Here is a 16,758-nt window from a genome sequence, read left to right as displayed (position 1 = left end):
CTCGTGTGGGATCAGCCAGTTGGGTTCTCAAAGTGAAGTTGCTGCTTCTCTCTCTCGATCTACCTTCACCTCGCTGCCTTCAGTCTTTATATACTGCACCTCCACCACATTCAAACACTGACTCATGTTTGCTCAGCTTGTTGGTCGTGGGCATTGAAACCAGATGAAACGTGGGCTGCGATTATGGGCAGAGCTTCCTCCAAATTTTGTCATCATGTTTAGATTTGGTGGGAAAAGCATGAAATCAGGTTTTATTCCTCATAAATCCCAAGTTTAGAGAAATTAAAACGCAGGAACAGCTGGAGGAACTTTATGGGTCAGGCAGCATCTGTGGATGGATATGGACAGACGTTGTTTCGGGTTGGGCCTTTCATCTGGTCTGAAAGAATGGATGGGAGGTATAAAGTGGTCAAAGGGGTGGGGCAAGGGCTGGCATAGGATCCAGGTGAGGAGAGGTGGATTGGTGGATGGAGTCAGGTGGGGGAAGAGAGGCTCTGTCCACTAATCTACCTCTCCTCACCTAAGCCTTCCTATCACATGCTAGCTCTTGTCACCCCAACTCCATCACCTCTTTACACTCACTATCACTGTTTCAGTTCAGATGAAGAGTGTCAACCTGAAGTGTTGTCAATAGACAATAGACAATAGACAATAGACAATAGGTGCAGGAGTAGGCCATTCAGCCCTTCGAGCTAGCACCGCCATTCAATGCGATCATGGCTGATCACTCTCAATCAGTACCCCGTTCCTGCCTTCTCCCCATACCCCCTCACTCCGCTATCCTTAAGAGCTCTACACAGCTCTCTCTTGAAAGCATCCAACGAACTGGCCTCCACTGCCTTCTGAGGCAGAGAATTCCACACCTTCACCACTCTCTGACTGAAAAAGTTCTTCCTCATCTCCGTTCTAAATGGCCTACCCCTTATTCTTAAACTGTGGCCCCTTGTTCTGGACTCCCCTAACATTGGGAACATGTTTCCTGCCTCTAATGTGTCCAATCCCCTAATTATCTTATATGTTTCAATAAGATCCCCCCTCATCCTTCTAAATTCCAGTGTATATAAGCCTAATTGCTCCAGCCTTTCAACATACGACAGTCCCGCCATTCCGGGAATTAACCTAGTGAACCTACGCTGCACGCTGTCATCAGCAGTTTGTTATTTGCTCCAAATTCCAGCACCTGCAGTCTGTTGCGTCTCTATATTTGGAGAAACCGTGTTTCATTTTTTACGAACACCTCTCTATAACATTGATATTTACAAGTTTGCAGTGGGCATCGCCATTGTGGGTGGATCTCCAACAATGATGAGTCAGAGTAGTGGAAGGAGATAGAGAGCTCAGTAACATGGTGTCAATACAACAACATCTCCCTCAATATCAGAAAGAGCTAGTCATGCTTATTGGAAAGCAGCGTGCAGTACATACCGCAAGCTACGTTATGGCCATGAATACACACCGATGCCCCAATTTCCTCATAAGACGAAGGAAGTTTGACAGATTACGAATGATGTTTAACAATTACCACAGATGCTCCGGAGAAAGTTTCCTATTGGGATGCATCACAGCCTGGTTTGGCCACTGCTTTGCCTATGACCGCAACAAATTGCAGTGAGTTGTGGACACGCGTTATATCACGCAAACTAGTTTCTCCTCAACCCCTCCACACCTCCCACCCCCCAAACCACCCCCACCCCCCCCCCCACCCCCCCACCCCACCCCCCGCCCCCTCCCTGACCATTGTGACTCCATCTCCATTTCACACTGCCTCGGGAACGTAGCCAGTATATTCAAGGGTCACTCATATCCTCATCATTCCCTATTTTCTCTCTCCCATTGAATAGCAGGTACAGCAGCTTAAAAGTATGTGTCACCAGATTTAAGAATAGCTTCTTCCCCACTCCAATCAGACTATGAAAATAAGCTCTCATAAGCCAAGGATGTATTCCTGTTCTCCCAATCTATCTCAGCCCTTGCATTTGTTTTTATCTGTACTTTCTCTGTAGCTGTAACACTATATTCTGTATTCTGTTTCCTCTCTCTTCTTGCACTACCTCATTGTATTCTTATATGGTTTGACTGTAAACATGTATGGATAATATACCTGGATATCACTGGATCTCGATACATGTGACATTTATTTTTAAAATGCTGATGGATGTAAGCAGGCAGCATGAGCTGGAGGGAGGGTTCACGTGGCGAATTCTCCAGGGATACACCCAGCCAGAGTTAGTATCTTCAAATCTGGGGTACAATAACATTGTCTGGGTTGATCATTACTCTGAGACCTCTTTATTTTTGATTTGGTGCTTTTCTATCTTTTCTTTAGGTGTGCAAATCTTTAAAATGACAGGGCAACCAAAGCTCTAATTGCTCCACTGAAGCTCCACAGCCGGCATGGGGGCGCAGCAGTAGAGTTGCTGCCTTACAGCATCAGTGACCCGGGTTAGATCCTGACTATGGGTGCTGTATGTACAGAGTTTGTACTTCCCGTGACTTGCGTAGGTTTTCACCGGGTGCGCCAGTTTCCTCCCACGCTCCAAAGACATACGGGTTTGTAGGTTAATTGGCCTTGGTAAAAAAATTGGTAAATTGTCGATAGTGTGTACGATGGTATCAGTTTGCGGGGTTTGCTGGTCGGCATGGACTCGGTGGTCCGAAGGGCCTGTTTCCACGCTCTGTCTCATAACTAAACTAAAGTGTCTCAAACCCTAAGTTTTCGGGAGATGAAAATCAAAATAACTGCAGATGCTGGAAATATGAAATAGGAACTGAGAATGCTGGAAAAACCCAGTGGGTTGGGGAGCTTCTATGGAAAGAGAAATAGTTAAACCAATTCAGGTTAACTACCCTTCAGCAGAATTACGTTCATGTAGCATCAGCTGCTTCTCCTATGGCAGATGTTGCCTGACCTGCTGTGCTTTTCCAGCATTTTCTGTTTTTACTTCATTTCTTACACTCTTGGTTACAACTTTAGATCGATGGCCTTCGCAGATTTGATCTCCATTCTTGAGGAAATGATGGTCTCCATTGACCATAGCAAATTTACACACTTTTAGTAAAAGCCTGTTCAATTAATCAAAGGTTTCAAAGGTCTTTTATTGTCACATGTACCAATTAATGTGCAGAGATATGCGAATTACCATACAGCCATACAAAAAAAAAGCAACAAGACACACAAATACATAAAAGTTAACATAAACATCCACCACAGTGGATTCCCCACATTCCTCACTGTGATGGAAGGCAAAAAAGTCCAATCTTTTTCCTCCCTGCATCATCGAAAAAGGTCTTGATATCTCAACGGTCCTATTGAAATTTTTTTAATCATTCCTAACACGCCAGTGACTCCACCCAATGCACTTATTTTGATTTCGACATCCGCATTCCCACTCTGGCAGAACCATTGCATCGCACTAATACAGGATATTCCAGGCGCCGGTGACAAGGGATTTGTTCAAAGTTTCATTGAAGTTGAGACCTGTTCTTGGCAGCACCTACCTAGCACTTCCTCAGTCACCTGCTGATAGTTAACATGAAGGGTGGCATTTGGGAGAAGCAACATCATTGAGAAGGCTCATTCCAATCCATCATCTCCAGGGATTTGACGCAAGGGCATTCAGTAACAGTAGAGCACAGACTTAGCTTGTGTTGAGCTGCACTTCTCTCAATGCTGCCAAGATTTTCTGGACATCATTCCAGTAATGATAATCTTAACTCATTCATTGTCAATGGGTTAAACTTAGAGCTAACGTGGCAGTGTTTGGTTAATCTAATCTGATCTGTAATCCAACAGTGAGTGATGTTTTCACACAGTGATGTTGAGTATTTCTGAGTAGTGCTGACCATTGATGTGATCCACTGTGCCATGCGTGGGTGTACCTGTTCAGTGGTACACTGGGGGCAGTGGGTTCGTGTTGGCTGAGTCCAGGGTGGTTTTGTGGGCAGCTCGCGAACTGATGGTTTCTCTATCTGCCGGCCAAGTTTGTGTGGGACACATTTCCCAGTTCACTGCCAGGAACGCATCATTGCAGTTTGCTGAAATATAAATCGGAAACGTGCAGGTAAACAGTTGGCAACAACTGCAAGTATTTGAGCTCGCACGAACTGAAACCTTCACACTGTGACTGACAAACAAGATGCTGCAAAGCCCCAGTGCGGTCTCTGGGAAAGTTATATCGGAATGTGTCATTCTGTTCAAGCCACCTCGTGCCAGAGTAATCAGTGGTACAGTAAACATCTGACGTGCTCATCGCCCTGTGTTCACCATCCCCCTGTGTTAATGGCCAGAGGTTTAAATCATGGACCCTTGGCTCAGTGTGGACCACAGCCATGAATAGATCCTCACTGTATTTCTGCTCTTCCGCTCAAACCTCTGCACACAATGAGTTCAGGATGCTGCAGCATTTACAGATGAGCAATGTCTGAAAAGAAAGATCAGCCCCGTCACAAAGCATTCTCTGCGACGTATTCCTGACGACGGAAGTCATTCAGCATTCCGAGCGTGGGTGCTTCACCCAGCGATTGGACTTGGACTGGGAATTGTTGACTGTGGTTCTGAAACCTGTGGTCAGGCCTCCTGGCTCCTGGGCTGTGTGTAGGCTTCATGGTCCATGTGGAAGAGGAGGGGAGAGCGAAAGGGAGAAAGTGAAAACAATTCATGGAAGTAAACAGTTCAAGGGTAACTGCCCAGGGAGCAGGTGTCAACATCCGCTCAAAAATAGCCATGATTATCATCTTTTCATCGTAAACAAATTACAAAGTGTTTTTGAGTTTGGAAGATTTAAACTCAGTTATTTCATGAGAAGTCTATCTGTCCCCAGTTCTGGCCATGCCTGGTGTTTGAATTAACCCATTATATGGCAGAATCTGTCAGTTGGGTCTGGTGCTTCATCTTCAAATTGACCATTGAAGCAAAGGTTCAATCAATAAAGTTGCTGCATGAGTTGATAATGGGATATGGAGATTGATTTGGGGATGGGCATCAACAGGGGAATCAGGGAAACTATGACCAACATTCTATACATTATAACAAGGTGGTTTCGATCTGTAGGAATGTCAGAATAGGTTGCGTGCAACTCAAAAAGATCATGGCTGACCTGGACTGCATATTCACTTAATCCTGGCACCCTTCGATAAGTGCACCTCACAGAAATCTACCCGCCTGTTTCTGAAGCCTTCGGTTGCTCCATCATTTACACCTACTGAACATGGCAGTTCCAGATTCCAGTAACCTTCAGGATATGACTGACTGATTAGTTTGGAGATACAGCGCGGAAACAGGCCCTTCGGACCATTGAGTCCACACAGACCAGCGATCCCCACACATTAACACCATCCTACACAAACTAGGGACAATATACACATAGACCAAGCCAATTAACCTACATACCTATACGTCTTTCACAATGGTCTCCACGTTGTCCACAATGGTCATGCTTTGCCCCCTTGCATTTATATCTTTATCAGATGTTTTTCTTCCAGTCATGTTGTCACAATGTTTTAATCTCTTTTGTATTAAGGCCGCACATGGGCTGTTCCTCGATTTGTAAAAGTGATGCTTTCTGGGAAAATAACTTTCTCAGTAAACTTTTCTGTGTTGGAAAGACTGAGTAAAAATTGCTTGTAGTTATTTTGATGCAATTATATTCCTATTCACACTATCCATGAAAGTAAAAAGTAGTTTGGCAGATTGAAGAGACATCACAATGAAAATTCATAAATCAAACATTTGTGAATCAAGAAGCAGGATACAGATAAAATGTAAAACGGATTGTACAATTAAAATAGTGCTGGCTGCTATCAGTTTTCTTATTCTGTTCATGGATGTTTGGTCAGTATTTACTTCTAGGCAAGCTCATGGGAAATGAGTGAAATCTCCCTATTTGTGCAAACACGGAGAGAGATAAAGAAAACCAAGGTATAGAATTTAGTTACATTAAGTTACTGACCAGTTTCCACACCTCCCATTATGCCCCCCTACCCATATCATAAGAAAACTCAATATTTTGTTGCTATGATAATTGATTAAAAAATTGTTTCCAATTGACACCAGCAGAATAGAACATGGAAGGTGTGTAGTGGCAAGCTAGCTGGCCAAGAGGAGATCCTGGGGAAGTCAAATTCCTTTTGCTTTATAAGGATATTATTTGCAGTAATTTCCATTGTACTAATGTGTCGACTGCGAAATCAATCAAATATTTCACTCATCATTGGAACTAAGCTCAGGAAGTTATAGAGTCAGAACAGTATGGACACAGACCCTTAGGCCCATTGAGTCCACGCTGACTATTAATTACCCATTGCACTGACCCTACACCAATCCCATTTTATTCTCACCATATTTCCACCAACTGCAACCAGATTCTGCCCCTCAGCTAAATGCTGGGCACAATTTACATAGACCAATTATTCTTTGGAATATGGGAGGAAACTGGAGCAGTCATTGCTAACCCACATGATCACAGGGAGAATATGCAAATTCCACACAGGCATTACCTGGTCTGGATTGAGCCCAAGTCAGTGCGTGAGGCAGTCATTCTCCCACCTGTGTCACTGTACTGCCTGCGACATTGCAACATTATAGACCTGGAAAGTGTTTGCAGACAATAAATTAATTATGTTCCCTGTTCCTGTCAAAATAAGACTTTGGTCTTTAAGTAGTATTCCTGTCATGTCGTTGACTTTATTCACAAGTCTTTCTCAAGTTTAACTGTGATATATAAAGGAACTTTCAACTCAATAGATCAGAGTGTGATAATATCTGGCACTGTGGCAGCGGCCAGGTTAAGCAGAAACTCTTAATGCTCTTAGGTCTGAAGAAGGGTTATGGCTTGAAACATCACTTATCCATGTCTTCCAGAGATGTTGTCTGAACTACTGAGTTAATCTGGCACTGGGTTTTTTTCTCTTATTTTCCTGCATTTCTTGCTCCGTAGCCTGAACTCTTTCAGATTAAAGTCTGGCTGGAAAGATGAGGCAAAATGATGAATGGATTAGGATCTGTGTGGAGATGGGTTACCAGTGGTATCCCAAGGTGTTGAGACTATTGCTCTACACTGCTTTAGGAATCTCAAGAAACCATTTCAGAATTAGGACAGTGGACAATGCTTGACAGATAAATGTGTCAGGAAAGCAGCTACATTAGTGGCCAATGATGTTCAATGTGAAGCAAAAGAAAACCAGAAAATGCAGGAATCCTCAGGCCCGACATATCTGTGGAGAGGGAAACAGAGTCAGTATTTTAGGTTAATGGCCTCCCATCAGACAATATGGAGAGGAGCATGGAGAAAACAAAGGGAATGTTTATGAAAGGTGAAAATCAGGAGAAACATACTCCTGCAAAAGTCCAGAGGTGAAACCATCAGATACCAACCACTGCAGCTGCTAATAGTCTCAAATAAAAATGAATGTTGGAACTACCCAGCAGGGCAGGCACTGTTAGGAAAACTCTCTCCCTGAAATAAACCAGGTGTTTTTTTATTGCAAAGTGCTAGATTTATGCTTACCTTTATAATGCCAATGTAAATTTTTATTTTTTATTTTTGAGATACAGCACAGAAACAGGCCTTTCGGCCCACCGAATCCACGCCAACCAGTGACCCCTGCACACTAACACTATCCTACATACACTAGGGACAATTTACACTTTTACCAAGCCAATTAACATACAAACCTGTATGTCTTTGGCATATGGGAGGAAACTGGATCCCCCCGGGAAAACCCATGTACAATGCATTCAGACCCCTTCGCTTTTTCCACATTTTGCTCTGTTACAGCCTTATTTTAAAATGGATTACATTCTTTTTTTTAAATCATCAATCTACACACAATACCCCATAATAATAAAAAGTGAAAACAGGTGTTTAGAAATTTTTGCAAATTAAAAAGAAATAACTGAAATATCGCGTTTACATAAGTATTCAGACCCTTTGCTATGACACTCAAAATTGAGTTTAAATTCATCCTGTTTCCATTGATTATCCTTGAGATGTTTCCACAACTTGACTAGAGTCCACCAGTGGTAAATTAAATTGATTGCACATGATTTGGAAAGGCATACACCTGTCTACATAAAGTCCCACAGTTAACAGTGCATGTCAGAATAAAAACCAAGTCATGAAGACGAAGGAATTGTCCGTGGACTTCCGAGACAGGATTGAGTCGAGACACAGATCTGGGGAAGGGTATAAAAGATCAGGGGGTATGGGGAGAAGGCAGGAACGGGGTACTGATTGAGAATGATCAGCCATGATCACATTGAATGGCGGTGCTGGCTCGAAGGGCCGAATGGCCTCCTCCTGCACCTATTGTCTATTGTCTATTGTCTATTGTCTAAAACAATTTCTGCAGCATGGCAGGTCCCGACGAGCACCGTGGCCTCCGTCATTCTTAAATGGAAGAACTTTGGAACCACCAGGACTCTTCACAGAGCTGGGCACCCGGCCAAACTGAGCAATCAGGGGAGAAGGGTCTTGGTCAGGGAGGTGACCAATAACCCGATGGTCACTCTGTCAGAGCTCCAGAGTTCCTCTAGTGAAGATGGAAGAATTTTCCAGAAGGACAACTATATCTACGGCACACCACCAATCAGGCCTTTATGGTAGAGTGGCCAGACGGAAGCCACTCCTCAGTAAAAGGCACATGACAGCTCGCTTGGAGTTTGCCAAAAGGCACCTAATGGACTCTCAGACCATGAGGAACAAGATTTTCTGGTCTGATGAAACCAAGATTGAAATCTTTGGCCTGAACGCCAAGCAGCACCGCTCATCACCTGGCCAATACCATACCTACGGCGAAGCATGGTGGTGGCAGCATCATGCTGTGGGGATGCTTTTCAGTGACAGGAACTGGGAGACTTGTCAGGATCGAGGGAAAGATGAATGGAGCAAAGTACAGAAATATCCTTGATGAAAACCTGCTCCAGAGCGTTCTGGAACTCAGACTGGGGCGGAGGTTCACCTTCCAACAGGACAACGACCCGAAGCACACAGCTAAGACAACACAAGAGTGGCTTCGTGACAAGTCTGCGAATGTCCTTGAGTGGCCCAGCCAGAGCCCGGACTTGAACCCGATGGAACATCTCTGGAGGAACCTGAAAATAGTTAGCATTGACGCTCCCCATCCAACCAGACAGAGCTTGAGAGGATCTGCAGAGAAGAATGGGAGAAATTACCCAAATACAAGCTTGTAGCATCATACTCAAGAAGACTTGAGATTGTAATTGCTGCCAAAGGTGCCTCAACAAAGTGCTGAGTAAAGGGTCTGAATTCTTATGTAAATGTGATATTTCAGTTATTTATTTTGAATTACTTTGCAAACATTTCTAAATGCCTGCTTTTGCTTTTTTTATTATGGGGTATTGTGTGTAGATTGATGATAAAAAAAAAAGAGTTTTATCCATTTTAAAATAAGGCTGTAACGTAGCAAAATGTGGAAAAAATGAAGGGGTCTGATTACTTTCTGAATGCACTGTAGGTCATGGAGAAAACATACAAACTCCAACCAGACAGCACCTGTAGTCACGATCGAACCCAGTTCTCTGGTGCTGTAAGGCAGCAACTCTATCACTGTGCCAACATGCTGCCCAGAAGCAATTACTGTAATTCCCTGATTTAGAGATGTTCAATTTACATATTTTTATCATTGACTTGTTGGTGTTTTTTTGACTTAAGATTTTTTTTGTTATAATGATTAACATGTCACTCTGCCAATGTAAACTCCCTATACCAAAATGCCCTGAAAACATTTTACCCAGCCTTTTCAATTCAACAGCATTTCATTCAACAAAACATTTTCCATCCCTTGTGTAAATCGACGAATGCTTGTAATCATATCAATTTATATCGGCCATGGGTGGGATATGAACTCATGTCACTGGAATAAAGTTCCAGGAGTCTGGGTACCAGTGTAGTAACTTAATAACAGTGTAGGCACACACCTCATTTTGTTCTCATTCAAGACATGGACAAGCCTTACTTGGGTAGGTGATATTGAGGATTATAAAATGGTGCAGAGGTTACTGGGCCAGTATAAGGCATCCTGGTTGTCAAGACAGGCTGGAAGAGCTAGGACCCACCACATAGCCCTTCAAGTCTGCTCTCCTTATCATCAATATCACAGCTAATCTTCTACTTTATCTCACAATCCCCATATCTATTCATTCCCTTCATGTCTACAAATTGATCAATCTCAACTTTGAATGAACACAACAACTAAGCCTCCACAGATCTTCAGGGGTGACAATTCCAAATATTCACCACCTTCTGAATGATGATATTTGCCCTACAGGCAGATTGCTTCTACTGAGATCACAGCCGTTTCTACACCCCTCAGTCAGGGGGAATCCCCTGGATCATTCTATCTAACGCTTTAATTATTTTCCAAGTTTATGATAAATCTAAACTGTAGAGAATACAAGCTTGGTCTACTCAATCTCTCCTCATCCAATAACCCCACCATTCCTAGAGCAAATCTGTTGCTGCACTCCCACGGTGGCAAGGACATCATTCATCTATAGGCAAGGAGACCAACTCTATACACACACTTCAGGTGTGGTCTCCTATACAATTCCTTTCTGTTGTATTCAAACCCTCTTATAATAAAGGCTAACGTACCATTTGGCTTGCCAATTTCTTGCTGTACTTGCAAATTGGCCTTCAATGACATGTTAGGAGGCAGAGAGCTGTGGTCAAGGGGTGTTTTTCCGATGGAAGTCTGTCACGAATGGTGTTACCACAAGGATTACCACAAGGAATTTTATTGTTTGTGATTCATACAAAATAACTTGAATGACAATGTTGGTGGGCTAATTATTAAGTTTGCTGATGACACAAAAATTGGTCAAATAGAACATAGCAAAGATTGTCAGAGAGGGACAAAAATCAGTTGGAATGTTGAGTGAAGTGGTGACAAATTTAATCCAGACAAGTGTGAGGTAATGCACTTTGAGACATCAAACACTTACAGGATATGAACGTTCCACTTTGGACTGTTTGTGTCTCTGTGTCTTTTCTTTTTAGTTTTTTAAACGGCGCCAAAATTGTGGTTGTGCAAAATAATTTTTAAATATCTTTCAGAATTGACAGAATTCAGGCTGGAATTGACAGAACACCAAAGTTTGGGGTGTTTAGAGAAATGATAATAATCAGTACATTAGCAGTCCAGATCGATTGTCTGATTGAATGGTGCCAGAACAACTACCTTGCTCTCAATGTCAATAAGACCAAAGAGCTGATTGTTGTCTTAGAGGAGGGAGGCCGAGGATCCATGAATCTGCTTTATTGATGGGTTGGCGGTGGAGAGTCAACAACTACAAGCTCCTGGACATCCGTATCTTTGAAGATCTACCCTGGGCCCAGCACACTGATGCAATCATTAAGAAAGCCCATCAAAGCCTATACTGCCTTAGAAGATTGAGGAGTATCCAGTATGAATATGACATTGAACTTCTACAGGTGTATAGAGAGCATATTGACTGGTTGCATCATGGCCTTGTCTGGCAACTCGAACGCCCAGGAATGAAGGAGTTTACAAAAAGTGGTAAACATCACCTGGTCCATCATGGGTTCTGAACTCCCTACCATCAAAGGGATCCATAGGAGGCGCTGTCTCAAAAAGGCAGCCAGCATCATGTAGGTTCCCCACCCTGGCCACACTTCTTCACTCCTACCATCAGGAAGAAGGTAGAGGAGTCTGAAAACTGTAACATCCAGATTCAAGAACAGCTTCTTTCCAACTACCCTCACTGTAATCACCAACCAAATTATGAACTACGAACTGTCTTGTTTGCATTAAGGTCTTTTTGACACTAATATTGTTTTTTTTAATTTGCTGATTATTTTTTTGTTTATTATGTTATTTATGAGTACTGTGTTTACCAACCTGTTATGCTGCTGCATGTAATAATTTAATTGTTCTGTTTTCAGTACATATGACAATCAAACATTTTACTTTGATTCTTGACATTGGGTCTTTGGAAATCTTTGATTTTTTTGTTGTAGATAAATAACCTCTCTATGATTAACATTAAAGCAAGACCTGTTGCTGAACTGAATCTTATGTGAAGCTATTATAATAGCCAATAGAGCTCCTCAAAATTGACATACACACAACCTGTGGAGTAGAAAGAGTACTTGGTGAAATGGAGTATGAACCTTCCAGTCAGCACTAGAACAAGCCATTCACACAGTCAAAGTAGACTGAAGGGCTTATTGATGTCCCCTTCTCTCCAAAGTCACTCCCGTTTCCTTGATTGTCTGGTTAATCTATATACTAAAACTCTTGTTTATTTGTTTGTTCCTGAACTACAGCCAAAACAGCACACGAAAGTGCAACAATTTTAGGCCCACCTTACTCACCGTCGTCCCTTTGATGCAATGGAAGAAGTTTCATTGAAATTGGGGTTATATTTTTAAAGTTATTCACATTTGGGGAGGAGGGGACGGGGAGGGGAGATGGGGAAGGGGGGCAGGGGGGAGATGGGGAGGAGGGGAGGGGGGGAGGAGAGGAGGGGGGGAGAGGGTGCTGCACCAATGCAGGAGAGGTTTGGGCCCAACGAGTCCATTTGGTCTAGTACCAAATAAAGTAAACACGGCTTTAAGCCAAAATTAGTTCAGAATTGAAGAAGTATTACTTGATTGTCAATCCAGTGCATTCACTTAGTTTTACTCTCTCCTCAAATGCTACCTGATCTGCTGAATATTTCCAGCACTATTATTTTATCTCAGACTTTCAGCGACTGCTGTGTTTTACATTTGACCTTTTAAGCATGTTCCCCCTAAAGCTGCCTCATTCATCTTCTTTTATTTACACTCCACTAATATATCGGCTATGTTTAAGAAAGTGGCACCTAGAGTTCATTAATAGGATGGTTTGTAAGATCAGTTAAGTGTGAAACAGAGTTTGGAAGAACACCAGGAAATATTTTCTTTATACTTTTAATTTTGTCACAAAATAATAGATTACAGTACAAGATGAAGGATGGAACATTTACAATCCACAGAATCTTCCAGTTACAATAAAATGTGCAGTCAGGAATCCCCAGAACTCCCCTTATATATGAACAAGTACAATCTGAACGAGGTCTTCTTGTGCTTCAGGTATTTGGTCAACTTGATCTTTCAGGCATTTCATTCATGTTTAGTTTTTGACTCCTGAATCATCTTGATCTCCTGGAATGAATGGAATCAACAGAATAATTATTCTTAATGGAATGAATTCAGTCTGAAATCAGAGTATTATTATCATTGATAATGGTGATCAAGATTTTTGAATTAACTGACACAAAACCTCAGTGTGCACTTACATTTGAAGATTCTTCAACCAACGATTTTTTTGACTTGCTTTATGCCTGTAAAAACATATTAGTTATCCTGTTTAGTCGAGGGAACAGAAATACATTTTGCACATTTTAGCATTGATATGGTAATCTTTAAGCTAAAGATGTAAAATACGTAAATGCTGACGTGATATCTCCTTAAATATCTGAGTTGTTCCAGTGACTGAGTGGAATGGGACTTCCTCATTAAATATTACATATTCTACAGAACTATTCAAGTCATTATATATCTGGTAGAGTTAAGCTGTGGAGTCAATGGATAACTAATAAATTGTGAGATAAGTTTGCCTCTATTCTGTTCTAGATACGGAGAAACAAGCAATGATGATCTGAATGTGTGAATGTAAACAGCCATCCCTATGAAGCCATTATGTCAAATTATTCTGACCTTATCTTCACCAAATAATAAAATTGGCTGCATTTCGGCCCAATAGAAAATCTTTTGACTAGAACTGGAGCTCTCTAGTATGCAAGAATATTCAAGTGATAATGTCCCTTTCCAAAATATTTCTGATCCATTGATGCCATAAATTGCAATCATACTGGTAAAATCTGCATTATTAATAATCTTATTTATACTTACGTTTGTAGACTTGTCGAAGAGGTATTCTCCTGGCTCTCATCTATAGAAAAACATGAACTTATTTAGGTTTGGTATGCCAATGGTTGATCCAAAGCTTAAGCATTATCTCAATCTTCAAATTGATATAAAATCAGAAATAAGGCAATACTAGCTGTTTAAATTTCATGGTACATTACATTGCCTCAGAGTGGACAAGTGATTGGATATCCCAGTAACACAACCCCAGCACAATGCGACCATGGCATAAATGGGTAAAGTCATGCAATGGGCTCTATTGCTTTTTCCCCTCAACAATAGAGAGGAGTTGCTTTTCAGGGAACAGAAAGAAGAGATTCTGTTGTAAATGGAGCTCTTTTGGAAGGCCTAAATACTCAAACATGTATCTTAAGTGTTGCGTGCTCCACTTCTGAAATTCCATTCCATGGACTTGGATAGAACCAAATTTCAGAGACAGTGTGCAAATTATTGACACTCGTATAATGCACACTTAACACTAATATTCCTATATCTGCACATGGATGTGAAGCCAGTGAAACTATCAGATGTAGCTCAGTTTGCTTCTTAGTTTTATCCAAGGAAGGTAATAAAAGTTTTGAAAAAATCAATACAACGTTATCAGTGATGAAACCCTGACCCAAAATGAAAGGCACCCACTCTCCCTATTTGCAAGATGATGAACTGACCTCAATACTGTTCTCACTAGATTCCAATGACCGACTGTCGATCAACCTCAAACCTCGACACTCCACATCGACGTCAACAATTTTGCCAGCAAAGTATTCAACACTGCTTTTGCAGATTCCTTTTGCCTGTCAAAATAGCAAAAGAACATTAAAGTTACTCATCACCCTTTATGGTGCAGTGCACATTATGCAATATGTATGACATTACTCCACACTAATGGCCCTTTGTTGACATAATAATTCAGTTCCTGCAGCACATTCTCTGATATAATTCAGTTCACAGCTCTTTCTATGATTTAAGTTATTTCTATGATTTAAGTCAGTGCCACTGGCACTTTCTATGGTGAAACACAGTATAAATAGCCCTCGGCATCATATAGCTCAGTATTTATGCCCCGATCAATGAAATAGCTCATCACCCACAGACTTTGTCTGACACAGCTCAGCAGAAATGGATACGATGACATAACTCAGGACTTACAGCATTCTTTCTGGAACGGAAGTGGCAGTTGCGATCATCAAATTCCAGTCCGGAATTTTTGGAACATACGGTTTCTTTCACTGAGAATACTAGATCCACGTTGTACCATAGTTTGCCTGTGCGATAAACCTAATGAAAGGAAACCAGGCTATTAATGTGCTTTCCATTCAAATGTTCTCAATCTGATCAGATAAAGCTCAGAACAACACTGGCCTTTCAGCAGTTGTCTCCACTGACAGAATAATCATAAATTGCAGGCAAAAGATATAATTCATCCAAATTATAAATCACTCCTTTACCACTATATTGGAAATGTTCAATGTATTGGAGTTTGAAATTAAAGGAGAGTAACAAGCAAATGATAGACCTTTGGGATTTGGAAATACCCTGGAGATAAACCCTAAATCTCAACCTCTGAAAATTTCCCATTTACAATTTGACACCTAGTCCCAATTTAAATCTCCAAAATATGTAAAAGGTGCACCTTGGACCTGTACAAAGGTTTGCCATCATTCCTGTGCCATTCTCAGCTCTAGTGTACTGATGGGTCTACCTGCATCAGGTTCAAAGAGCATCGCCCATGAAACCAAGACATACTTACAATCTTTCCTCTTCTGCCATTGACAGCACACAGGTTGGTGATCTCGGTGATTTCATTCAGCTTATCAACTGAGGTTCTCAGGGCATTCTTGGTGCTTGGCAGTCCTGCAGAGAGAGAAGGAAAGTTCCAACATATTTCAGTGAATTGTTTTTGTGCCATGGTCAATTATCGCTGACCGACTGGCAATAACTCATCATTGCCTGTGCCTATCTCTCTCCCCAGTACCTACCTGAGCAGTGGAGGATCTGCACGACAGCGATGGCGAGGAGGAAGGATTTCATTCTGCCTCGTGTGGAATCAGCCGGCTGGGTTCTCAGAGTAAAGTTGCTGCTTCTCTCTCTCGATCTGCCTTCACCTCACTGCCTATGGCCTTTATACCCTGCACCTCAACCACATTCAAATACTGACTCATGTTTGCCCAGCTTGTTGACGTGGGCACGGAAATCTGCTGACAAGTGAACTATATGGGCAAAGCTTCCTCCAAACAGCATCATCTTTTCACTGGCAAAAGATTGAGATCAGGTTTTATGCCTGATAGAGAAAAAAAGTTATCAGAATTGGAACTGTTACCTATATCTATATAAATACACTGCCCTCTATTATAATTAGCATTTGAATTTAGTGGGGACAATGGTGTTGAACTGATTGTTGCAATGGCACACCATAGATGGCATACATATTTTTCCAGAATTTAGTCAAAGTTGCTTTATAGCTCTAAGTGTGATCATAAAACTTCCTGGCCCAATCCAATTATGTGTACACTCTGCTAGTGTCAAAACTGAGACATCTTGTGCATAGATACCTCTCATCTTGGTGGGTGACATTAAATCAAATGAGTAACACATGCCTCTGTGAAGTTTTGCATTTGGTGGGAAGGACAAGGTTGTTCCAGATGATTTGGAAAATGCACAAGAAACACGGAATATGCAAGAAATTCTTCAACAGATCAGCTTGTTCGTAAGTGCAGAGCGAGGCTTTCAGACTACTGTCCTTTACATCGAAAACTGGGAAATCTTTGAGATAAAAGAAGTCTTAAGATGAATAGAAATTACATTGGGATGGAGGGGGCCAGTG

The 16,758-nt window shown here is 41.7% G+C and overlaps 1 protein-coding gene across 1 annotated transcript; it reads right to left on the bottom strand.

Annotated features, from left to right (window-relative positions):
• Positions 1-13,316: 13,316 nt before the first annotated feature.
• LOC144596226 (secreted phosphoprotein 24-like) lies at positions 13,317-15,965 on the bottom strand. Its single transcript, XM_078404437.1, has 6 exons — positions 15,914-15,965; positions 15,685-15,788; positions 15,084-15,212; positions 14,603-14,728; positions 13,920-13,959; positions 13,317-13,348 (listed from the first exon to the last, which is right to left on the bottom strand). Exons 1-6 carry the CDS (start codon positions 15,963-15,965, stop codon positions 13,317-13,319), a joined length of 483 nt encoding a protein of 160 aa, XP_078260563.1.
• Positions 15,966-16,758: the final 793 nt, after the last annotated feature.

This window comes from Rhinoraja longicauda, chromosome 8 (genome assembly GCF_053455715.1).
Source record: "Rhinoraja longicauda isolate Sanriku21f chromosome 8, sRhiLon1.1, whole genome shotgun sequence".
NCBI classification, from domain to species: Eukaryota; Metazoa; Chordata; class Chondrichthyes; order Rajiformes; family Arhynchobatidae; genus Rhinoraja; species Rhinoraja longicauda.
This window is presented reverse-complemented; position numbering and strand designations above follow the sequence as displayed.

Excerpts from the sequence above, each read along its gene's own strand:
- LOC144596226 (XM_078404437.1), bottom strand. The coding sequence starts at position 15,965 with ATGAAATCCTTCCTCCTCGCCATCGCTGTCGTGCAGATCCTCCACTGC. Across the intron at positions 15,213-15,684 it reads ATGGCAGAAGAGGAAAGATT|GTTTATCGCACAGGCAAACT; the intron begins GTAAGTATGTCT and ends TCCTTTCATTAG. Across the intron at positions 13,960-14,602 it reads CTAGTGAGAACAGTATTGAG|ATGAGAGCCAGGAGAATACC; the intron begins GTCAGTTCATCA and ends GTTTTTCTATAG.